The following is a 25,282-nucleotide window of genomic DNA, read 5'->3' as shown; positions in this document are numbered from 1 at the left end:
ATGAATTAAGTGATGTATAAGATTAAGTATTGCATACACATTATTCTAGAAAGAAACCTGTTTTATGCTTGGTGAACAAAAACACACTCCATTCTAGTGAATGCAACTTATGCCATTTTTGTTTTGTCTTTGTGTAGCAAGTCTAAATAAAGATTTGTTTATATATTGTCCCATAAACTGACCAATTGGTTCCACAAAGACTTTCCTCTTGATCAGCATATTAATTAACTTCCAAATTAGGGCTGGACGATATGGAAAAAAATGAAAATCGTGATTTTGGACCTAAAATATTGTGATTGCGATTTTAATTGAATTTTTTTTTTTTTTAAATAACTTTTACATGACACACAGCTCTCTGAAACTTTACAATTGTGTTAGTTACACAAATGTAATAGCAGAAATATAATAGCAATTAGCAAAGTCTTGGTAGTGATTCTTTTATGAAGTTCTGAATCCTTATTCTAGCAGCTCTGTCCTGCAGCATATTAAGAAGTTAAAAAAACTGATTCAATTAGGAGAGACTGGGGGAAAGAGTTGAAAGCACACTTTGTACAATTACATTAACATAAAACATTTGGGCTATTCTAATGCTAGTAAAAAGTAATCAACACTTCCTATATTATCTACCATTGAGGTCCATGCAGATTTTTGTATGGTTTTTGTTGGAATATAGCCTCATACCTCCCAGCAGGTAACACACTTCTAGGCAGCTGAGGTTTTTGCAGATATTCAGTGCAGCATAATGTGTGAACTGCTCCTGTCACTCAGTTACGAGTCTCTCTCACTGGTATCACATCCCCCAAGTTGAGCTGAACTAGCAAAACTCTCTCTTCCTGCCCGTCCCCTCTAGGGTTGCCACCTCGGCCATGTTTTCCTGGACACTTATGAGTTACTCATGCTGCAGGGTAAGCAGTGAGGAGCATGTATTGTGTTGTCCATTAGCAGTATCCATGTGATGTCCAGAGGCTCAATACATGTTCCTCCCTGCTTACCCTGCAGCATGTGTAACTCATAAGTGTCCAGGAAAACATGGCCGAGGTGGCAACCCTAGTCCCCTCCCCTACCTGCCTCCCTTCTGCTTACCATGAGGGGCTTGTTTTCTTTCCCAGTTACATGTCATGACCTCCCTCTGCATGCCGTGATAAATCCAATTTGCATTGACTCTCTCAGACTGAATGGGCTTGGGCTGCCTTTATGTTATGCATATACTCCCACAAAGTGGCATGGAGGATTAAAAGGGAGCTACAACTTCCCATACATCAGAAAAAAATATATCTTCTTTAAAAGAAAGTCTTGTTGAAGGGTTTAAAAACATTTCAGAAAGTCCACCATGGAAAATGGCTCAGACAGTAAAAGTGCCCTTGTACTTCACTGTCTGAGCTATTTTCGGTTGTGCGCTTTCTGAAATGTTTGCGTCAAATACTTTTTAAAGAAGAGGCTTAATTTTTGCTATGTAAATGGGCTTTATTTTACCTGTGTAGGCAGCTGTGACTGCTGCCATCAGAGCTGAGGCAAACCTGACAAATTCCTCCATAGCGCAGCTCCTGCATAGCCTCTCTACTCCCCCCTCCTCCTCCTTTCCCTACAGAAGCCTGCGCACAATGAACAGTTACAGCCAGCCCTCCTGTACGTTATAGGTGACGTCATAGGGGGCAGGGTTATAAATCGCATACTCCCGTGATTCAAAATCGCGTCAATTTAAAATCGCGATTAATCGCATCATGCGTGCTTAGAGGGATATGGCTGCACCTCACTAGGCTGAAACATACGTCTGGGGTTTTGCCGTTCAGAGAGAGATTACCTGGTATTTCGGGGCTGTACTGTACTGCTAAGTCAGGATCAGACTGATATGCTACAGGAACGTTCTTCTCTGTGAAAGGCACATGTTGAACAAAAAGAATCTGTTTTATGATTGGTAACTAGCCATAGAACTAGTTATTATGCTGTTGTTCGTTCCTAGGTTGAGCGATTCTAGGACGGCAGGCTGTGTTAGGTTGGTCCCCCTCAACATTTTTTTAAGATCTTTCTCTGTCTTAACCAGTTCTTCGGGGTTAAACACAAAGTCAAGTGTGCAGCGCTGCGGAATCTGTTGGCGCTCTACAAATAACCGATAATAATAACTGATGCTGACTTTTGCTGTTCTAGATGAGGTGATTGGAGCAGATGCCACTCCGAATTGTCTCTGTAGCTGTATCCTGGTTTGGGTCTGCAGTCCACTGTACCTGATGCTTGACATTCACTCTTTGACCCCTTTGCAAAAGTTTATGAGAAAAGAAAATTTACTTTATTCTACACAAATTACAATACCCTATTCTTCGTTTGTTTCTAGGAATAAATGTGTACAATTAGAGAGGAGTCAGGTCAGTGTTAACTTTCCTTATTTCAGATTAGAACCACTAGTCGGTTATTTAAAGGAACATGAAACCCCAGTCAAAATAAAACGTAATGATTCAGATCGAATTTCAGATCGAACATGTCATTTGAAACAACTTTCCAATGTACTACTATTATCTAATTTGCTTTGTTCTCTTGGTATCCTTAATTGAAAAACATAGGAGCTAGCTGCAGATTGGTGGCTGCGCATATATGCCTCTTGTCATTGGCTTACCAATATGTTCAGCTAGCTCCCAGTAGCGCTCTACTTCAGCAAAGGATACCAAGATAATGAAGAAAATTTAATAATAGAAGTAAATCTATATATAGTTACAAAAACCCTTTATCCAAACTGCTTGAGACCCGAAAATGTTCAGATTTCAGAATAGTTTTGTGATCTTTATATATTTGTATCTGTAAACAGCTTGTATAGGGGACGAGACAATGTAAACAATAATATCTTATGTCATGTAGGACCTAAATAAATTTTAGGCAATATTTACATGTCATAATACATCTTATACAAGCAATCTAAAGCTAGTTTTTATATTTGTTTTTAATGCTTTTGTGTACATAGTACTATCGGAAAGATAGCACAATATTGTAATCAGAAAGGTAATAATTGTTTTTTAATAAATGTATACTAATTATTTAGCATTTTAGAACTCAAACTAAATATGCAGGCAAAGAAGATTGTGACTTACTGGTGGGGACAAACATACTTTATAAAGGGCAATAATAGCTGAAGAATTACATACGCCAATCCATTAGGGCAGTGTTTCTCAACCGCAGTCCTCAAGTACCGCCAACAGACCATGTTTTCATTATAGCTGAACTAGAGCACAGGTTAAATAATCAGCTGATCAGTAACCATGGTAACTAACCTGCTCTCACACTAGGCGCTAGTGACAAATTTAATCCATTATCCGATTGGTTGTCCTCACGGAAACACAAACCAACCAGATCATGCATTAACGGCAGAGGGTAGTTACGTTCCAGAGAGTTCTGTTCTAATCAGAGCCTCGGGCACTGCAACCACCTCTGGGAACCTAACCATGGGTCCCACCCCTGACAACGTACTTTTAAAGGTTCTCGGACAGACCGTACTGTTATCTTTGGGTACAGCTTGCTGATGGGTGGCTAAATGTACCCACCAATTAGTAAGCGCTATCCAGGGTGCTGAACCAAAAATGGCCCGGCTCATAAGCTTACATTCCTGCTTTTTCAAATAAAGATACAAAGAGAACGAAAAAAAAAATTGATAATAGGAGTAAAGGAGAAAGTTGCTTAAAGTTGCATGCTCTATCCGAATAATGTAAGAAAATATTTTGGGTTCAGTATCCCTTTAATTATTTTTTAAGCCTTTATTTAACTGGTTTGGGGTAATAAATAAAAATAAACTATACTACTTGAATTTTTTTTTTTTTTTTTGAACATGGGTAACATTTAGTGTAGTTCTGTATGCATCAAACTCAAATGAGTAGGAAGGTAGTTTACATTCGCTTACTATTAATGTGGAAAGGTCCCCTAGTTTGAAAGTAAAATACTAAAGTATTTTCTTCTTTTTAGTCCAAGCGGTAAGAAGTTCAGAAGCAAACCTCAGTTGGCAAGGTACCTGGGAAACACTGTTGATCTTAACAGTTTTGACTTCAGAACGGGAAAGATGATGCCCAGTAAATTGCAGAAGAACAAACAAAGAATAAGACACGATCATCTCAATCAAAATAAGGTTTGTTAGAAGCTTTAACTTAAGAGCTTCCATGTAGATCATTGTTACAAGAGGCTTATTGCCTTTAAACTGCATCTGTAGCCCCCAGGGAAAAGTTAAAAGCGCAACAGATTGGAGCCTTGCGTTTGAATTCATGCTGCTCTTAGCACAAAGTTAAATTGACAGTCAAGTCAAAATTAAACTTTCATGATTCAGATAGGGCATGCAATTTTAAACAACTTTCTAATTTCACAATTTGCTTTGTTCTCTTGGTATTCGTTTTTAAAAGCTAAACCTAGGTATGCTCATATGCTAATTTTTAAGCCCTTGAAGGCCGCTTCTTATCTCAATGCATTTGACAGTTTTTTTACAGCTACAGGGTGTTAGTTCATGTGTGCCAAATAGATAATATTGTGCTCAAATATTTAAAAGACATTTAGTCAAAATTACACTTTCATGATTCAGATAGGGTGTGCACTATCAAATTTGCTTAGTTCTCTTGGTAGCTTTTGTTGAAAAGCATACGTAGGTATGCTCTGGAGCAGAGGGACACTGCTTGTAGCTAGCTTATGATTGGTGGCTACCAGGGTGGATTTGATTAAAATCCGATTTTAAATCATTGTTTTCATTTTTAGAATAACTTTTCAGATTATTTTTCCAGTTATATCAGACCATTACTGATTTGGTTATATATCATTAGATATGCATAGATAGTTCACATCCCAATAATTTCAATGATCTATCTCCACTTTAATATGTTAATTATTCATATTTAATCAACTTTTCAGCTGTATTTTTATTGGAAGGAGAATGATTACCATGTTAATAATTTATATTGTTTTATTTAACTAAAACAATAACATTAATTAATTTTTACTGCTTGCCCCTCCCTCCTTACACTTAGGTCCTTGTGCAGATCTATCCCACTCCAAACAATCTTCTATTCAGTGAAACTTAGTATGGGTTGATTCTGTGTACATAGATATGCAGGGAGCAATGGCATTAAAGGGACAGTAAAGTCAAAAATAAATTTTTAGAAAAAGTTAAGAACATTTTAACAATTTTCCAATTTACTTCTCTTATCTAATTTGCTTCATTCTATTGGTATCCATTGTTGAAAAGCACACAGGTAGGTTCAGAAGCAATTTACTACGGTGAGCTAGCTGCTTGTGACTGTCTCACCCATTGTGTATAGCTAGGCCCCAAAGGACACCAAGAGAATGAAGCAAATTTATTAGTAGTAGTATATCTGAAAATTGTATGCTCTTTCTGAAACCCAAAAGTTCTCTTTCATGATTATGTCTCTTTAAGGTCTATTTCTCAACGCAAATTTACAGTTTTGAGAATTACAAAATCTTATTTAAAGGGACAGTCTAGTTAAAAAAAAAAAAAAAGTTTCAAGATTTAAATAGGGCATGCAATTTTAAACAACTTTCCAATTTACTTTTATCACCAATTTTGCTTTGTTCTTTTGGTATTCTTAGTTGAAAGCTAAACCTAGGAGGTTCCTATGCTAATTTCTTAGACCTTGAAGGCCGCCTCTAATATAAATGCATTTTGACCACTAGAGGGCAATAGTTCATGTGTTTCATATAGATAACATTGAGCTCATGCACGTAAAGTTACCCTGGAGTGAGCACTGATTGGCTAAAATGGATGTCTGACAACAGAACTGATATAAGGGGGCAGTTTGCAGAGACTTGGATACAAGGTATCTGGGGAATGGGTAATAAAGGAATTATTTATCTTTTAAAACAACAAAAATTCTGGTGTTGATTGTCCCTTTTAAATAAAAATAAAAATCTGATTTAAAAAAAATAATCAATGTTTATCCACCCTGGGGGCTACGCAGCTTTTGTTGTTGGCACAGGAGATGTGTTCAGCCAGCTGACTATTTGTTTAACCCCTTATTAGGGGTTAAACAATGTTCTATGCAAGCAATAGTGCGATAATAACATACAAGCATGTTTTTACCCCTCTTACCCTACCTTTCTCTATAGTTAGTGGTAACGCTCCATAGAACAAGCTGCTGAGCTGCTGTTCGTTCCTGGTAGAGCTCTTCTCTTTATGCTTCTGTGTCCTATGGGAGTAGAAGCAACAAGACTTGTGTGTAACTCTAATCTGAGTACATTCAGATTATTTTAATCATAAATTGTTTGTTTGGTAATAATAGTTCATATAGGTGAAGAATCAGCCTGAGGACCGGAATGTTTACTTATGTTGTAAACCGCCTAAAGACTTGAAAATGAACTCCCTCATGCCGGGGGACAAGTGCTTAGATCGGAACAAAGTTCTGATGTAGACACTTGCTGGAAAAATGCAATCACATGATTTCAAGGTGGGGATCGGATCATGCCATCCTAATGACATTAAAGCCTAGCTGTTAGGATGGCATGGAATGTCCAAATGGCTTGAAGCGGTTAATGAAATCGTTTTTTTTTTTTTTTTTCATTTTTTTTTTTTTCATTTTTGTTGCCAGTTATTTATTTTTTTATTTGCAAATTATTGAATAGCTCAGACACAGATTTTCAGTTTCGCATTGGGAGTGGTATTAGGGTTACTGCCCATGCTAATTAGCATAAAATATATATATGTTTATTTATTTATTACTGATATTATAAAGATGTCACTGATTCCATGTATGAGGAAGAACCCTAGACTACACCTTTATAAGTACAACTAGTTCATCATGCATTTTTCACTGTTTTTTATTTTGTGAAAGTGATTGTAAACATTGGCAATGTAGTGCACAGTATATAAACTTATTCTTTAAAACAGGGGCACTTTAATTCATACATTTTTTTTTTTTTTAAGGACTCTTCATTTGTAAAATATTTACCATTAGTGATAGTAAACATTGTGCTGTTCCTCTACCCGTATCTCATACTTTATTTTGCTGATCGATGATGAATCCAGCTTCATCCAATCTTTGCGTGCCCCCTTTGGCATCCAGCTTGTGGGGGCATGCAACCATTGGATGAAGCCAGATTCATCATCGATCAGCAAAATAAAGTATGAGATACGGGCAGAGGAATGGTGCAATGTTTACTATCACTAAATGGTAATGGTAATGAAAATGAAGAGTCCTTAAAAAGGTTTTATGAATTAAAGTGACCCTGATTTTAAGAATAATTTAATATACTGTGCACTACTTTGCTAACGTTTACAATCACTTTAAATAGAATAACTTAGCAGGAATTAAAGGGACATGAAACCCCCAAAAAATCTTTCATGATTCAGATAGAGAATACAATTTTAAACAACTTTCTAATTTACTTCTATTATTTAATTTGCTTCCTTCTCTTGTTATCCTTTGCTGAAAGGTTTATCTAGGCAAGCTCATGAGCAGCAAAGAATACCGATTTTCATTGGCTCACCCATGTGTTCAGTAAAAAAACAGTAGTGCATTGCTGTTCCTTCAACAAATTATACCAAGAGAATAAAACAAATTAGATAATAGAAGTAAACTGGAAAGTTGTTTAAAATTGTATTCTCTATCTGAATCATTAAAGAAAAATGTTGGGTTTCATGTCCCTTTAATTCTGCACCGTGTAATCGCTATACCTATTTTGTTTAATATAACATGCACATTTTAGTTAAAAAATAGATTTCTTATGTCACTGTTAATCAAAGAGGTTCTCGTAGTTATTACCATAAGTTTAAATGAGCAAAGCTTAATTTATCAGTTACAAACTTCCTTACTTGCCTATCTGTCTCTCTTTCCAGCTACTGCTACTTCTTTAATTTGGTTGCTGCGCAAGATCCGTTTCCACCCACGGGTATAAAATCTACACACCCAGGCAACCTTATGTGCTACAGATTAATGTGGCCTATGATGCAACGCTATTTAAACCATTGTTTGCCTGACTTATGACTGTAGAGGAAATGCTGAAGTGTCTTGGTTATAAGATGCAATGCATTTGGTTTCAACTGCATTTTCTGCATATGTTTTTGGAAATAGGTGTCCGGACCTTTTTTATTTTGCAAATATGCCGCCCATTCCCCCCAATCGTTAAAGGGACATTAAACACCTTGTAGTATAATATGTTTGCAATAGTGTAATGCAAGTTTTGCTCCTGTTACCAGGCAAATTGTGGAAACAGAGAAAAATATTTGCCACAAACAATATATTAGTGTATTTTTACTCTTCCTGTATGTTATTGCAAGCTTACAGAAAATGCTTGTAACTATGAGTTGTTTTATGTCCCTTTTAATAAATATGTTTATAGATGACTAAAATATATAATTTAATACAGGGGTTGACAAATTGGTTTAAAATTTAGACTTTGGTATTTGTATAGAGATAAATGGAGAATAACCCAAAAGTTGGGAGCCTGTAAACCTCTAGGAGCCAGTGGCTCCCAGGTTCCTGGGTTTGTCAAGCCCTGGATTAATATTATATTTTATACTGTCTGTTCTGTATTTTGCTTGGTGATGAAAATAAATTCTGCATACTTTCTTGATGCTTTATTGGCTGTTTATGGGATGATGGCTTTTTTTGTATTGGGAGACCTGGCATATGCATAATAACTTAATAAATCTTCTTTGACACGTGCAAACCAGCAATGATATCTGTTTAATTCTGCTGTGGCTCTGAGGATTGGGACCTCTCTGCAGGTAGAAGTGACTGTGCATTTAATGATAATTATAGGTTGTCTGTGTAAACAATTCTAAGCCCCTAATCTGTGTACGTGTTTATCACAGGGTACATCTGGCCAGTCAAGGACCCGTGAGGATCTGCCTGGTGCTGAGAGGGTAGGGGATGAAGTACACTTAACAGTAAAAATAATTATAGAGCCATATTATATTTTGCAAAATGCATTATGGTTTGTTTTAAAATATAAACAAGTTTGCTAGTTCTGGACTTGTAAGAAATGCATAAATAAACCTTTACTTTAACATCCCCTTAAACAACGTCACTGTATAGGGGCTGAATTATCAAGATCCGAACGGAGCTTGATGCCCTGTGTTGGCTCGCCAGAAACACAAGTTATGAAGCCGCGGTCTAAAGACTGCTGCTCCATAACCTGTCCGCCTGTTCTGAGGCGGCGGACAGACATGGCCGGAAATCAACCTGATCGAATTTGATCGGGTTGATGGACACCCCCTGCTAGCGGCCAATTGGCTGCGAATCTGCAGGGGGCGGTATTGCACCAGCAGTTTACAAGAACTGCTGGTGCAATGATAAATGCTGAGAGCATATGCTGTCGGCATTTATCGATGTGCAGCGGAAATGATCCACCATATCGGATCACGTCCGCTCACATCATGATAAATAGGCCCCTTAATGTGTATAGGTTACTCCAAGGGTCTAAAATACTGATACTCCCAGAAAGCAGTTTTTCTTTCCTAAAATATGGTGAGTCCACAACGTCATCAATGACTGTTGGGAATATTACTCCTGGCCAGCAGGAGAAGGCAAAGAGCACCACAGCCAAGCTTATAAGTGTCACTCCCCTACCCACAATCCCTAGTCATTCTCTTTGCCTCTGTAAAAAGGAGGAAGTGAAGTTTTGGTGTCTGAAGAATATGGATTTACTTCGCTCCAAGCAAGATTTTATTTATTTTAGAAAGCCAGAGTAGGTTTATTCTGTTCTTTCTCCTTCCTTCAAGGATTGGGTCTAGCTGTAGTCCACGTTAATCTCTTCAGTAGAGTAGTGGTTGCTTTAAAGCAATTAGGAACTAACATATGGCTGCCCTAGTATAGAAAGCCAGAGTAGGTTTACTCTGTTCTTTCTTCTTCCACAGGTCTCTGTAAGGAGTGGCGTCCTTCCATACTGTGTGAGCTGTCTTCCAGCCAGACAGCTAGATGTGCCTTTTGTCTTCTGGGGCTAGGAGGCTGGCACTTAAGGGGTTAACCTATAGATTCCCTGCATTATAATAGGGACTAATATCCTGGGTTTGGGGTTAATTTCAGGGAGGGGCATGTCACACTGTGTTTGTGACTTGGAGAGTGGGGTTAAATTTCCTTTATGGCAAGGAAACAACCCCATATCGTTGGCTCAGATTTTATTAAGGGCTTATTATGAGACAGGCTTCTGAGGAAGCTGGAGGCTTAACAGATCGTTACAGTTTGCAGGCATATGTTATCGCATACAATGCAATTTTTTTAGCCGGCTACGAGTTAGTATATATTTCAGGAATCGGTTTCATTTTAGTTGAACTCCTTTTTGTCCTGAAGCGCGCATTTTCTAATATATGACGCAGCTTCACTGACCGGTCACGTGGGCTTCTCGCTCTGCTCTTGAAAGTTTGTCAGAGCGGTTGCAGCTTTAACTCGAGTAGAGATGGCAGGGAACAGTCCACTCTCTGTTTGATATTGAAGAGGGCAGGTAGGCACCTCTGTTGTGAGCTGAGATGAAGATGTGCAGATATTAATACAGTTTTCAATAATTCTATAATTTTTCATATACTTCTGCCCAATATTTATTATTGTTTGGGGACAAATCCTTTTCCCTTGAGGACGCAGTCTGATTTTATTTTTCTCATGGAGTGGGATGCTGTTCCTATGGACAAATGTCCACTTTGCTTAGAGTTTATTATTGTGCCTCCCTTGCCATTTTGTTCTTCATGCATAGATAGACTCATTGTTTCTGAGCCAACAGTCTCTCAGGCTGATGCTGTTCCGGCAATGCCACAGCTTTCTCCTCAGTCGTCCCAAACCTAAATGGCGTCACATGCAGTGCCTTACGGTTCCTCTCAACCTACTGGAGGAGTTTATTTGCAAGCAGACATTGCTGCCCAGGTATCTTCTGCGGCATTAGCTGCCATTCCCATGCTACAGGGTAAAGGAGGAAAATTCGAGATTCGGATAGTAAGGTTTCTGCTCCAGCTTCTTCTACCATGGTTTCCCTTCCTCATAATTTTGATTAAGAGGATACATCGGTAGCTTCTGAGGGTGAAATCTCAATTTCGGACAGTATAAATCCTTCTTCTAATGCTGAAGTTGTATCCTTCAGATTTAAGTTAGAACACCTCCGTGTACTGTTAAAGGAGGTTCTGGCTACTTTGGATGACTCCGACCTGCCTGTCGTTGTCAACCCTAAGAAATCAAGTAAACTTTAGAAATACTTTGATCTTCCTTCCTCTGTGGAGGTGTTTCCTGTTCCAGACTGTGCTATGGAGATTATAGCACAGGAATGGGAGAAGTCGGGGATACCTTTTACACCGTCTCGTGTCTTTAATTGAGTCAGTGACCCGAAACATCTTGTTAAAGAGTCATGGCAAATGGTGCCTAAAATAGAAGGAGCCATTTCTACTCTGGGTAAGAGAACTACTATTCCTATTGAGGACAGCTGCTCCTTTAAGGATCCAATGTACAAAAAGCTGGAGGCTTATTTGAAGAAGATGTATGTTCATCAGGGTCTACAATGGCAACCTCAAATTTGTATTGCCACTGTGTCTAGTGCGGAATCCTATTGATACAATGCTTTATCTGATTTTCTTCAAGTGGAGACTCATCTGGAGGAGATGCAAGATAGGTTTAAGGCTCTCAAGTTAGCCAACTCCTTTATTTCTGATGCTATTATGCAAGTTATTAAGCTAGGAGCCAAGATATCTGGCTTCGATGTGCTAGCTTGCAGGGCGTTGTGGTTGAAATCATGGTCAGCGGATGCTACTTTTAAGTCCAAGCTTCTAGCGCTTCCTTATAAGGGTAAGACCTTGTTTGGACCTGGTCTCAGAGAAATAATCTCTGACATTACTGGAGGGAAAGGGTCTTTTCTGCCGCAAGACAAGAAGAATAGGCCTAAAGGACGTCAAAGTAATTTTTGTTCCTTTCGTAACTTCAAAGGAATGCCTTCCTCCTCCAAGCAGGAACAGTCCAAGTCTTCTCGGAAGCCCAATTAGTGATCAGACCGGATCAAGTGGGGGGCAGACTTTCTCTGTTTTATCAAGCATAAGTACGAGATGTCCCAGATCCTTGGGCTGTGGACATAGTGTTTCAGGGTTACTAGATAGAATTCAAAACTTTTCCTCCCAGGGGCAGGTTTCTCATCTCAAAGATTATATGCAAACCAGATAAAGAGAGGCATTCTTAAATTGTGTTTGGGACCTTTTTTCCCTGGGGGTGATAGTTCCAGTCCCTGTAAAAGAACAGGGCCTGTGATTTTATTCAAATCTGTTTGTGGTTCCGAAAAAAGAGGGAACTCTTTGCCCTATTATAGACCTAATGTCTAAACAAGTTTCTCAGGGTACCATCCTTCAAAATGGAAACCATTCGGTCCATTCTTCCCTTGGTTCAGGAGGGTCAGTTCATGACGACCATAGACCCTTAAGGATGCGTATCTTCATGTTCCCATCCACAGGGATCATCCCAACTTCCTGAGATTCACTTTTCTAGACACCTTTCTAGACAGACACTTTCAGTTTGTGGCGCTTCCGTTTGGTCTTGCCACAGCTCCCAGAATTTTCTCAAAGGTTCTGGGGGCTCTCTTGGCAGTTATCAGGTCTCAGGGAATTGCAGTGGCACTCTACCTGGACGGCATATTGGTTCAGGTGCCATCTTTTCAACAAGCAAGCTCCGTTGTCTTTTCTACGTTCCCAAGGATGGAAAGTGAATCTGGAAAAGAGTTCCCTTGTTCCAGCTACAAGGGTGTTTTTTTTAGGGACCATTATAGATTTAATATCGATGAAGAACTTTCTGAAGGAGGTCAGAAAATCCAACTTTCTTTCTGCTTGCCTCTCTCTGCAGTCTACTGTTCAGCGATCAGTAGCTCAATGCATGGAGGTAATTGGTCTGATGGTCGCTTCCATGGACATCATTTCCTTTGCTTGTTTCCATTTGAGAGCTCTGCAGTTATGCATGCTCAAACAATGGAACGGTGATCATTGGGATCTATCTCAGAGGATAGATCTAGATCAGTTGACAATTGACTCTCTCCCATGGTGGCTTTCTCAGGAGCATCTGTCTCGGGGCACATGCTTCCGGAGACCATCCTGGGTGATTATAACCATGGATGCCAGCCTGCTGGGCTGGGGAGCAGTCTGGAACTCATTAAAGGTGCAGGGATTATGGGCTCATGAGGAGTCGGCTCTCCCCATAAACATATTGGAGTTGAGAGCGATTTACAATGCTCTGATGGCTTGGCCTCCGCTTTCCTCAGCCCAGTTTATCAGGTTCCAGTCAGACAATATCACCTCAGTGGCTTACATCAATGACCAGGGAGGAACTCGGAGTTCCTTAGCCATGAAGGAGGTGGCTCGGATTGTTCAGTGGGCGGAAGCTCACAATTGCAGTCTTTCTGCCATCCACATCCCAGGTGGGGACAACTGGGAAGCGAACTTCCTGAGTAGACAGACTTTTCATCCCGTGGAGTGGGCACTCCAATCCGGAGGTGTTTCCCAGGTTAACCCTCCAATGGGGAATGCTGGAGTTGGATCTGATGGCGTCTTGGCAGAACTCCAAGCTTCCAAGGTACGGTTCAAGGTAGAGAGATCCGCAAGCTGCTCTGATGCTCTAGCGGTTCCTTGGGATTTCAGTCTGGCATATATATTTCCTCCGTTTACTCTCCTTCCACGAGTCAATGCTCGTATCAAACAGGAGAGAGCATCAGTAATTCTAATAGCTCCAGCGTGGCCTCGCAGTATCTGGTATGCAGACCTAGTGAAGATGTCCTCTCTTCCACCTTGGAGGTTAATTCGGACTAAACGTGGGTTTTCTGAGTCGGTCATTGAGACCATGATTCAGGCTCGTAAGCCTGTTACTAGAAAGATTTACCATAAGGTATGGCGTAAATACCTTTATTGGTGTGAATCCAAGGGCTACTCTTGGAGTAAGGTCAGGATTCCTAGGATTTTGTCTTTTCTCCAGGAAGGTCTGGAGAAGGGATTGTCAGTCAGTTCTCTGAAGGGTCAGATTTCTGCATTTGCACAAGCGTCTGGCGGATATGCCAGATGTTCAATCCTTTTGTCAGGCCCTGGTCAGAATCAGGCCTGTGTTTAAGAACAAGGTTAAGGCTTCAAGGAGGAGCAACATACTTAGATTTGCAGCAAGCTCCGTTTGGGCCATTGCATTCCATAGATATTAAGTTGTTATCTTGGAAGGTTTTGTTTCTTATTGCTATCTTTTCTGCTTGGAGAGTCTCGGAACTCTCAACTTTGTAGTGCGATTCGCCTTACCTGATTTTTCATGCTGATAAGGCGGTTCTTCGTACTAAATCGGGTTTTCTTCCTAAAGTGGTTTCAGATAGAAATATTAATCAGGATATTGTTGTTCCTTCTCTATGTCCTAATCCTTCTTCTCATAAGGAACGTTTGTTGCACAACTTGGATGTTGTGCGTGCTCTGAAATTCTACCTACAGGCGACTAAGGATTTTCGCAAGTCTTCTGCCCTGTTTGTTTCTCTAGAAAGCGTAAGGGTCAGAAAGCTACTACTACTTCTTTCTCTCTGGTTGAGAAGTATAATATTGTTTACTTTTGAGACTGCTGGCCAGCAGCCTCCTGTGAGAATTACGTCTCATTCCACGAGGGCTGTCTCTTCCTCTTGGGCTTTCAAAAATGAAGCTTCTGTGGAACAGATTTGCAAGGCTGCAACTTGGTCTTCTCTGCATACTTTTTCCAAATTTGATACTTTTGCCTCGGCTGAGGCTTCTTTTGGGAGAAAGGTTTTTGAAGCGGTGGGGCCTTCTGTTTAGGTCTGCCTGTCTTGTTTTCCCTCCCTAGTCATCTGTGTCCTCTAGCTTGGGTATTGGTTCCCAACAGTAATTGATGACGTTGTGGACTCATCATATCTTAGGAAAGAAAACAAAATTTATGCTTACCTGATACATTTATTTCCGGATATGGTGAGTCCACGACCCCACCCTTAAATTTAAGAATTATTTTGACTAAACCACAGGCACCTCTACTCCTTTGTGTTCCTTGTTTCCATTTTCCTTTGGTCAAATGACTGAGAATTGTTGGTAGGGGAGTGACACTTAACAGCTTGGGTGCTTTTTGACTCCTCCTGCTGGCTAGGAGTGATAATCCTAACAGTAATTGATGACGTCGTGGACTCATCATATCCGGAAAGATATTTATCAAGTAAGCATACATTTTGTTATTTAATTGCGAAACGCATGATAAATGTTGCAGTGAGTATGATAGAACATTTTAATAGATGCATGTAATGTAATACATTAGATGTGAAACAGCTGATTTGCTTGTAGTTCTGAATGATACTTTGCTGAAAATTATTCAGAGGTTCTGCTTCTCAGTGCCATTACCTCCTCACAACTGTCTGTGCTAATCTTTTGTGCAGATGGCGTCATGCTTTAAACCTATTCCCCAAAGGGATTTTAGCTGAAACTAACTGCTGTTACATGTTCAGGGATGTAAATTCTTCTCACCATGGTTACTTAAAGGGGCAGAATGTTTTTATTTTTTTTATATTCTCATGATTCAGATAGTCAGTAATTTATAAACCACTTTGCAGTTTACATTGATAGTCAAATTTGTTTTCTTCTCGTGGTATCTTGTTGAAGAGTAATCTTAGGTAGGCTGATAGGTGTTTAGGAGAGTGTGCATGTTTGCAACAATGTATAAGACTGCTATAAACATTCGTCCAAATACTGCTGCAGGATGGCTGAACACAAGCACACGCTCCTGAGCTCACCTAGGGTCCGATTATCTAAAGGTATCTGGGCTGGCAAGATTATTTAAAAATGCTCGTAGGTCCTATTTCCCTAGTAGAATTATATAAAGACGCTTTGTACCCTGAAACAATGGGCCTCACTAAGGGGCATAGGCTGCATTTTCATATGGGAAGGAGATGCATACATTACAAAAGTGCACAATTAAAACCGTAATTGAAAAGTCATATAAAATGAATAATTAAACCATTCACAAATAAATACTCGGGGAAAAAATTGTATTGTTAAGGGGCATCAAAAATCGTAACAAAATTGTTCACCAAGAACCTTATTTTATTAAAAACTGAAAATGTGTATGTAAACTACTGTTACACCTTAAAATGTCTGCTTAATACGGTGGTAAAGTATTTGTTGCTCTTTTGCAAAGTCCCCCCTAAAGATTGGTTCTCAAATTTTGAGGCAGACTGCAGTGAGCGGATTTATTTAAAAAAGGATTGATAGATCAGGTATGACCTGAACCTTTAAATTGGACTATATTGCAGAGGATTCAGTAAGGATTACTGAGGTATAAATATCGATAGAATGTCCAAGATAAGGTGGTAATCCAAGTGAAATAGCCAGATAAATCAGGTTTGTCTGGCAAACAGTCTAGCATTCATCCATCTTCACACACTCTCACACAAGGTTTTGCCACTATGTACATTAAATATTTACATGGTCAATCTGAAGGATCAGAGTCACTAAGTAGTTAGGCATACAATTGCGGTAACACAGTAGTCTGAAAGATAAAGTTATAGTGCTTACCGACGGTAACAAAACATTGAGCTGGATACAGACTTCTCCTATGTTCGTGCAGAGCGGCTTGCAGCGTGTGTGACGGTACAGCGTGTGAGAGTGTGTCTGACTTCCGGTTTTGGCGTGTCACTGCTGCGAGCTGAGGAAAGAGCTGAAGGTGATCCAGAGACAAGTTAACACAGCGAGGATTAATCCAACTGAAAATTAGATGTAAGCTGGCAAGAAAAGTTAACAATAACGGAGGTAATTCCAGAAATAGGAATTATAGGTACTTGGACCTGAGGTGTAGGAATAAAGACTTAGAGCTTCAAAGGTAGAACTACTCTAAGGATTCAACAACAATTATCAGGCAGTGAGATGGTGTCCTAACCGAGGTTTTGTAGGGAGAGGAAGTAGATGGGAGGGATATACCTTAAAATGAAGGTCAAGTCTGACGTTGTGGATAGCATTTTTCAATATCTTATCTAAATTTATTATGATGTTCATTCATCAAATTATATGTTAACGCAATAAAAAGTTGTAATTTTAACTTTTTTAATACGCTCTGTTTCGGCTGTACAATCCGCCCCCCATTGTGCCTTCATTGATTGACATAATTTCGCTCCAATCGATATTTTAACCCCCGTGGCGTCCAGCCCCTTTTCACTTTCGTCATCACCACCTTATGCGCATGCGTTTAAGCAAACAGCGCATCCTCGGCATGCTCGTTCATTTAACGCGCATGCGTTGTCAGCTCATAATCATTGTTACATTGAATCTACAGCATGGCTTATTAATTTATTGGGCTAACATTGTAATTATTCATTATTTTCATTACCGCGGTCAACAATATTTGCACGATCCAGCAGCATATAATTTTATTTCCAACAATCTATACTACTTTATTACGGCACTTACTGAAACGCATGCGCATTTAAACGAAATCACTGGTGCACGAGCGTAGTCCAATTCTAACAACCAAAGCTATGTCATAAGAGCAGAATAAGGAAGTGTTGTAGGGGCGGAGCTAAGCGCGATAACGGAGGTATATAAAAAATAAATTTTACATGAAAAGCAATAGTTAGTTATACATATAAAGTCAGCGACTGTAATATATTCAACCTAAGTTTATACATGATGTCTTGAGAATAGCAAAAATTGACCTTCACTTTAAAGGTATATCACAACTACACAGCAATAAATCGTATTAAATATGCACAGCGTAAATCGTAATCTAAGTACACTGGATGTGTAAAAAACGCCTAAAAAATCTGTACTTATAAGTTCAAAATACAAAGCATAATTGTTGGGTTTTTTTGTAAAATGGGCTGAATATGAGCGTATATAAATCGTCAATCAAATCCAAGCATTATTATCTCAACATTTCTGGTCTCACTGTTTTTTTCTTGCAAATGAAAAGGTGGCAAGTTTGTGACATGATACCCAAAATACTTAATAACCCAATAGAGAATCACATGGATATGAAAATATAGGCGATTGTAAGATGCTCAATGCAGAAAGCAGCGTAATGTGATTTATATTTGCTGCAGGATAGCTTTGCCCTACAAAGCAAAATCTCTTAATTTCATTGAGACATCTCGCTACTTGCAGGGATTGCCCCTTTTTAAAGATAATTCCACAAGGGCAGTCCCTACAAGGGCCGGTGTGTAAAACCACCTCTGATCTAGCAAAGTTTAGATAATCAGCCCCCTATGATTACCCTTTAAGAAAGGATACCAAGAGATCTAAGCACAAGTGATAATATAAGTAAATTGTAAAGTTGTTTGATAACATGCTCACTCCTGTGGATTTATTTATGAGTCAGCACTGATTGGCTAAAGTGCAAGCCTGCCAAAGAACTGAGATAAGAGGGCAGTCTGCAGTGGCTTAGACATAGAGAGCTTTACATAGAGATGTTCAGATGATATTTTCTAGTCAGCTTTTTACAGCTATGCTGCATCACTTTCAAGTGTCTCAACATTTGGGTATCAGGGCCCTTTAAGCATTAAACATTTTCATGTACACTGTCCCTTTAATCCCTGCAACAAAGGGAATTAAGCTAATTTGATAATGTAAGTAAAATAGAAAGTTGTTTTAGATTGTATGCTCTATCTGAATCGTGAAGGGTAAATTCTGGGTTTGGTGACCCTTTAAAGTTAAAAAAAAATTTACATCCTTTTTACTGCAACTGTTTTTCAATAGTCAAACTCCACCAACCAATCTGACAAATGCAAAAAATATTGAGAAGTTGATAATTTTAGCATCTGTTTTAAAAGAATTACACGTCTACAAATTGTGCTTCTGGCAAGAACTGCTTTTCATTTGTGTGAACCTATTGGCTTCACTTACTAAGTCCAAGTTGTTCCGAGTGCACGGAAATTAACTGCAGCTTGCACAGTCACTGCTGTATTTAGCGCACAGTGTATTATGTCAGGGCAGGACACATCATGTGACACAGGTAACCACAGCAGCCAATGTTTTTTGTTTTTGTTTTTTTATTCAGGCTTCAATTTTTTTTTTTAAATCATTCTGCATACATTGGTGTACGGCCTTTTCACCCCATGAGTTAAACATCAAGCCAAATCACTACCAAAGCAACTAACCAAGCCTAATAACAAGCGTCTCATGTCCATGAGTGATTATTAGAAAAATAATTTAGCTTGTTTTATTCTCGCAAACAAACCTATACGTTGCATGACTGCTGACCTCATAACGGCTATTCTCTACCATGTTATTGCAGTTGACAATTTTTTTTTTTGCCTGATCACCTTTTTGTAGTGATGTGCAAAAGATCTAAATATAGTTCTTTGCCGCTCTCTAGTGGATAAAGCTTAGTAGCTCACATACACAACAGAATTCTATATATATAATTTTTTTTTCTTCTAGTCTTAACACTTATGGTCTCAAGGCATGCTGGTTATTCTGTTCTTATCATGGACTTGTAATACCAGATTGTGCATATTAGTGTGGTCTTGTGATATTTATAGTGCATCCTGCGCTCCACTTGTAATCTAGGCCTATATGTGAGCACCTGGAGATCTATCATGCTTTATTTAAATAGGTGTCTTTTGTTTACCTTGTTATAGTCCAGTGTGATTCTCTGCTATAATGTCATATAATCATTTTGGATGCAAAATGTTTAATAAAAGCTTATCTAGACCACAACACGTTTGCTGTTTTGCACAAATGATAAAAGACTGACTGACACCACTCCTAAAATCACATTAACTTTACCTTTTCATGTCATTATTTTGAAAATGTTTAGAGATATGAAATCTTCAATATCTAATTGACTTTGTTCTCTTTGAAAAGCATATTTAGGTAGTTTCAGGAGCAGCAGTGCACTACTGTAATTTTCAAACACTACTTTTTGTACTTTTATGTCCCCTTTCAATAGTTTTGCCTTTTCTCTCTCCTGTTTCTTGGAAGGAGAATTGTTTGCCTTTCCTTATATGCTTTAAGAGGCAGATGAGGTTTTTGGTATTTCTGCTTCCCCTGTATATGATAACTATTTTACTGCTTTCTACAAGCCTCTTAAAGAGAGATTATTTCTCTTGTTAAGTGTATCCAGTCCACGGATCATCCATTACTTATGGGATATTAACTCCTCCCCAACAGGAAGTGCAAGAGGATTCACCCAGCAGAGCTGCTATATAGCTCCTCCCCTAACTGCCATTACCAGTCATTCTCTTGCACCCAACAAATAGATAGGATGTGTGAGAGGACTGTGGTGATTATACTTAGTTTCATACCTTCAATCAAAAGTTTGTTATTTTATAATAGCACCGGAGTGTGTTATTCCTTCTCTGGTAGAATTTGAAGAAGAATCTACCTGAGTTTTTCTATGATTTTAGCCGGAGTAGTTAAGATCATATTGCTGTTTCTCGGCCATCTGAGGAGAGGTAAACTTCAGATCAGGGGACAGCGGGCAGATTAATCTGCAAAGAGGTATGTAGCAGCTTATTATTTTCTGACAATGGAATTGATGAGAAAATTCTGCCATACCGATATAATGTAAACTCAGCCTTAAATGCAGTAGCAGCAACTGGTATCAGGCTGTCATGTATGTATATTTTACACTTCAGTATTCTGGGGAATGGCACTTCACTGGAATTATACTGTATGCATAAAACTTTAGACTAATTTGCAGGGACTAGCAACAGGCTTTTTAATAACACTCAATTTATTAATGTTAAACGTTTTTTGCTGGCATGTAAAATAGTTTAATTTTCTGAGGTACTGGGTGAAAAAATGTTTTGGGCACTATTTTTTTCCACTTGGCAGTCGTTTTATTTAATTTATGACAGTTTACTGATCTCTCTCACTGTTATGTGTGAGGGGGAGGGACCTTTTTTGGTGCTTTTGCTACGCATCAAAAAATTCAGTCAGAAGTTTATTGTCTTCCCTGCATGATCCGGTTCATCTCTACAGAACTCAGGGGTCTTCAAAACTTGTTTTGAGGGAGGTAATCATTCACAGCAGAGCTGTGAGATTGTAGTTGACTGTGATTAAAAAAAAAAAAAAAAAAAGTTTATTTCTGTATTTTTTTTTTTTCTGCTATCAGGGTTAGTTATCCTTTGCTAATGGGAGCAATCCTTTGCTAAAATTGTGTTTTTTACAAAGATTTGATGCTATAACTTTTCAGTTTATTAATTTTCAACTGTCATAACTTTTTCTGTGCTTCTTATAGGCACAGTACGTTTTCATATTATAGTAAATTACTTGAAAAGTATTTCCAAGTTGCTAGTTTATTTGCTAGTGTGTTAAACATGTCTGATTCAGAGGAAGATATCTGTGCTATATGTGCTAAAGCCAAAGTGGAGCCCAATAGAAATTTATGTACTAACTGTATTGATGCTACTTTAAATAAAAGTCAATCTGTACAAATTGAACATATTTCACCAAACAACGAGGGGAGAGTTATGCCGACTAACTCGCCTCACGTGTCAGTACCTGCATCTCCCGCTCGGGAGGTGCGTGATATTGTAGCGCTGAGTACATCTGGGCGGCCATTACAAATCACATTACAGGATATGGCTACTGTTATGACTGAAGTTTTGGCTAAATTACCAGAACTAAGAGGTAAGCGTGATCACTCTGGGGTGAGAACAGAGTGCGCTGATAATATTAGGGCCATGTCAGACACTGCGTCACAATTTGCAGAACATGAGGACGGAGAGCTTCATTCTGCGGGTGACGGTTCTGATCCAAACAAACTGGATTCAGATATTTCAAATTTTAAATTTAAGCTGGAAAACCTCCGTGTATTACTAGGGGAGGTGTTAGCGGCTCTGAATGATTGTAACACAGTTGCAATACCAGAGAAAATGTGTAGGTTGGATAAATATTTTGCGGTACTGACGTTTTTCCTATACCTAAGAGACTTACTGAAATTGTTACTAAGGAGTGGGATAGACCCGGTGTGCCGTTCTCACCCCCTCCGATATTTAGAAAGATGTTTCCAATAGATGCCACCACACGGGACTTATGGCAAACGGTCCCTAAGGTGGAGGGAGCAGTTTCTACTTTAGCTAAGCGTACCACTATCCCGGTGGAGGATAGCTGTGCCTTTTCAGATCCAATGGATAAAAAGTTAGAGGGTTACCTTAAGAAAATGTTTGTTCAACAAGGTTTTATATTGCAACCTCTTGCATGCATTGCGCCTGTCACGGCTGCAGCAGCATTTTGGTTTGAGTCTCTGGAAGAGACACTTGAATCAGCTCCATTAGATGAGATTACACACAAGCTTAAAGCCCTTAAGTTAGCTAACTCATTTATTTCAGATGCCGTAGTACATTTAACTAAACTTACGGCTAAAAATTCCGGATTCGCCATTCAAGCACGCAGAGCACTGTGGCTAAAATCCTGGTCAGCTGACGTTATTTCTAAATCTAAATTGCTTAATATACCTTTCAAAGGGCAGACCTTATTCGGGCCCGGGTTGAAAGAAATTATCGCTGACATTACAGGAGGTAAAGGCCATGCCCTGCCTCAAGACAGAGCCAAACCTAAGGCTAGACAGTCTAATTTTCGTTCCTTTCGTAATTTCAAAGCAGGAGCAGCATCAACTTCCTCAGCACCAAAACAGGAAGGAGCTGTTGCTCGCTACAGACAAGGCTGGAGACCTAACCAGTCCTGGAACAAGGGCAAGCAGGCCAGGAAACCTGCTGCTGCCCCTAAGACAGCATGAATCGAGGGCCCCCGATCCGGGAACGGATCTAGTGGGGGGCAGACTTTCTCTCTTCGCCCAGGCTTGGGCAAGAGATGTCCAGGATCCCTGGGCGTTAGAGATCATATCTCAGGGATACCTTCTAGACTTCAAATTCTCTCCCCCAAGAGGGAGATTTCATCTGTCAAGGTTGTCAACAAACCAAATAAAGAAAGAGGCGTTTCTACGCTGCGTACAAGATCTTTTATTAATGGGAGTGATCCATCCGGTTCCGCGGTCGGAACAAGGACAAGGGTTTTACTCAAATCTGTTTGTGGTTCCCAAAAAAGAGGGAACTTTCAGGCCAATCTTGGATTTAAAGATCCTAAACAAATTCCTAAGAGTTCCATCGTTCAAAATGGAAACTATTCGGACAATTTTACCCATGATCCAAAAGGGTCAGTACATGACCACAGTGGATTTAAAGGATGCTTACCTTCACATACCAATTCACAAAGATCATTACCGGTATCTAAGGTTTGCCTTTCTAGACAGGCATTACCAGTTTGTAGCTCTTCCATTCGGATTGGCTACGGCTCCAAGAATCTTCACAAAGGTTCTGGGTGCTCTTCTGGCGGTACTAAGACCGCGAGGAATTTCGGTAGCTCCGTACCTAGACGACATTCTGATACAAGCTTCAAGCTTTCAAACTGCCAAGTCTCATACAGAGTTAGTACTGGCATTTCTAAGGTCGCATGGATGGAAGGTGAACGAAAAGAAGAGTTCTCTCTTTCCACTCACAAGAGTTCCCTTCTTGGGGACTCTTATAGATTCTGTAGAAATGAAGATTTACCTGACAGAAGACAGGTTAACAAAGCTTCAAAATGCATGCCGTGTCCTTCATTCCATTCAACACCCGTCAGTAGCTCAATGCATGGAGGTGATCGGCTTAATGGTAGCAGCAATGGACATAGTACCCTTTGCACGTCTACATCTCAGACCGCTGCAATTGTGCATGCTAAGTCAGTGGAATGGGGATTACTCAGACTTGTCCCCTACTCTGAATCTGGATCAAGAGACCAGAAATTCTCTTCTATGGTGGCTTTCTCGGCCACATCTGTCCAGGGGGATGCCATTCAGCAGGCCGGACTGGACAATTGTAACAACAGACGCCAGCCTACTAGGTTGGGGCGCTGTCTGGAATTCTCTGAAGGCTCAGGGACAATGGAATCAGGAGGAGAGTCTCCTACCAATAAACATTCTGGAATTGAGAGCAGTTCTCAATGCCCTTCTGGCTTGGCCCCAGTTAACAACTCGGGGGTTCATCAGGTTTCAGTCGGACAACATCACGACTGTAGCTTACATCAACCATCAGGGAGGGACAAGAAGCTCCCTAGCAATGATGGAAGTATCAAAGATAATTCGCTGGGCAGAGTCTCACTCTTGCCACCTGTCAGCAATCCACATCCCGGGAGTGGAGAACTGGGAGGCGGATTTCTTAAGTCGTCAGACTTTTCATCCGGGGGAGTGGGAACTTCATCCGGAGGTCTTTGCCCAAATACTTCGACGTTGGGGCAAACCAGAGATAGATCTCATGGCGTCTCGACAGAACGCCAAGCTTCCTCGTTACGGGTCCAGATCCAGGGATCCGGGAGCGGTTCTGATAGATGCTTTGACAGCACCTTGGACCTTCGGGATGGCTTATGTGTTTCCACCCTTCCCGATGCTTCCTCGATTGATTGCCAGAATCAAACAGGAGAGAGCATCAGTGATTCTAATAACGCCTGCATGGCCACGCAGGACTTGGTATGCAGATCTAGTGGACATGTCATCCTGTCCACCTTGGTCGCTACCTCTGAAACAGGACCTTCTGATCCAGGGTCCCTTCAAACATCAAAATCTAATTTCTCTGAAGCTGACTGCTTGGAAATTGAACGCTTGATTTTATCAAAACGTGGTTTTTCTGAGTCAGTTATTGATACCTTAATACAGGCTAGGAAGCCTGTTACCAGAAAGATTTACCATATGATATGGCGCAAATACTTATATTGGTGCGAATCCAAGAGTTACTCATGGAGTAAGGTTAGGATTCCGAGGATATTGTCTTTTCTACAAGAAGGTTTAGAAAAGGGTTTATCCGCTAGTTCCTTAAAGGGACAGATTTCAGCTCTGTCCATTCTTTTACACAAACGTCTGTCAGAAGTTCCGGACGTTCAAGCTTTTTGTCAGGCTTTAGCTAGGATCAAGCCTGTGTTTAAAACTGTTGCTCCACCATGGAGTTTGAACTTAGTTCTTAATGTTTTACAGGGGGTTCCGTTTGAACCCCTTCATTCCATTGATATCAAGTTGTTATCTTGGAAAGTTCTGTTTTTAATGGCGATTTCCTCGGCTCGAAGAGTCTCTGAGTTATCTGCCTTACATTGTGATTCTCCTTATCTGATTTTTCATTCAGACAAGGTAGTTCTGCGTACTAAACCTGGGTTCCTACCTAAGGTGGTCACTAACAGGAATATCAATCAAGAGATTGTGGTTCCATCTTTGTGTCCTAATCCTTCTTCGAAAAAGGAACGTCTGCTACACAATCTAGATGTAGTCCGTGCCCTGAAATTTTATCTACAGGCAACTAAGGATTTTCGACAAACGTCTTCCCTGTTTGTCGTTTATTCTGGTCAGAGGAGAGGTCAAAAAGCTTCGGCTACCTCTCTCTC

The 25,282-nt window shown here is 39.8% G+C and overlaps 1 protein-coding gene across 1 annotated transcript in view; it reads left to right on the top strand.

Moving 5' to 3' along the window:
* Positions 1-25,282, top strand: part of MBD2 (methyl-CpG binding domain protein 2) — a 217,423-nt gene that overhangs the window by 60,142 nt on the left and 131,999 nt on the right. Inside the window, exons 2-5 of the mRNA XM_053699661.1 lie at positions 3,943-4,102; positions 8,786-8,907; positions 11,275-11,345; positions 11,532-11,735. Coding sequence (XP_053555636.1) covers positions 3,943-4,102; positions 8,786-8,907; positions 11,275-11,345; positions 11,532-11,735 — 557 coding nt within the window. The remainder of the gene's footprint in view (positions 1-3,942; positions 4,103-8,785; positions 8,908-11,274; positions 11,346-11,531; positions 11,736-25,282) is intronic.

Source organism: Bombina bombina, chromosome 2 (genome assembly GCF_027579735.1).
Source record: "Bombina bombina isolate aBomBom1 chromosome 2, aBomBom1.pri, whole genome shotgun sequence".
Taxonomy (NCBI): domain Eukaryota; kingdom Metazoa; phylum Chordata; class Amphibia; order Anura; family Bombinatoridae; genus Bombina; species Bombina bombina.
The sequence above is the reverse complement of the archived record's forward strand: the minus strand, read 5'-3'. Positions and strand labels throughout refer to the sequence as shown.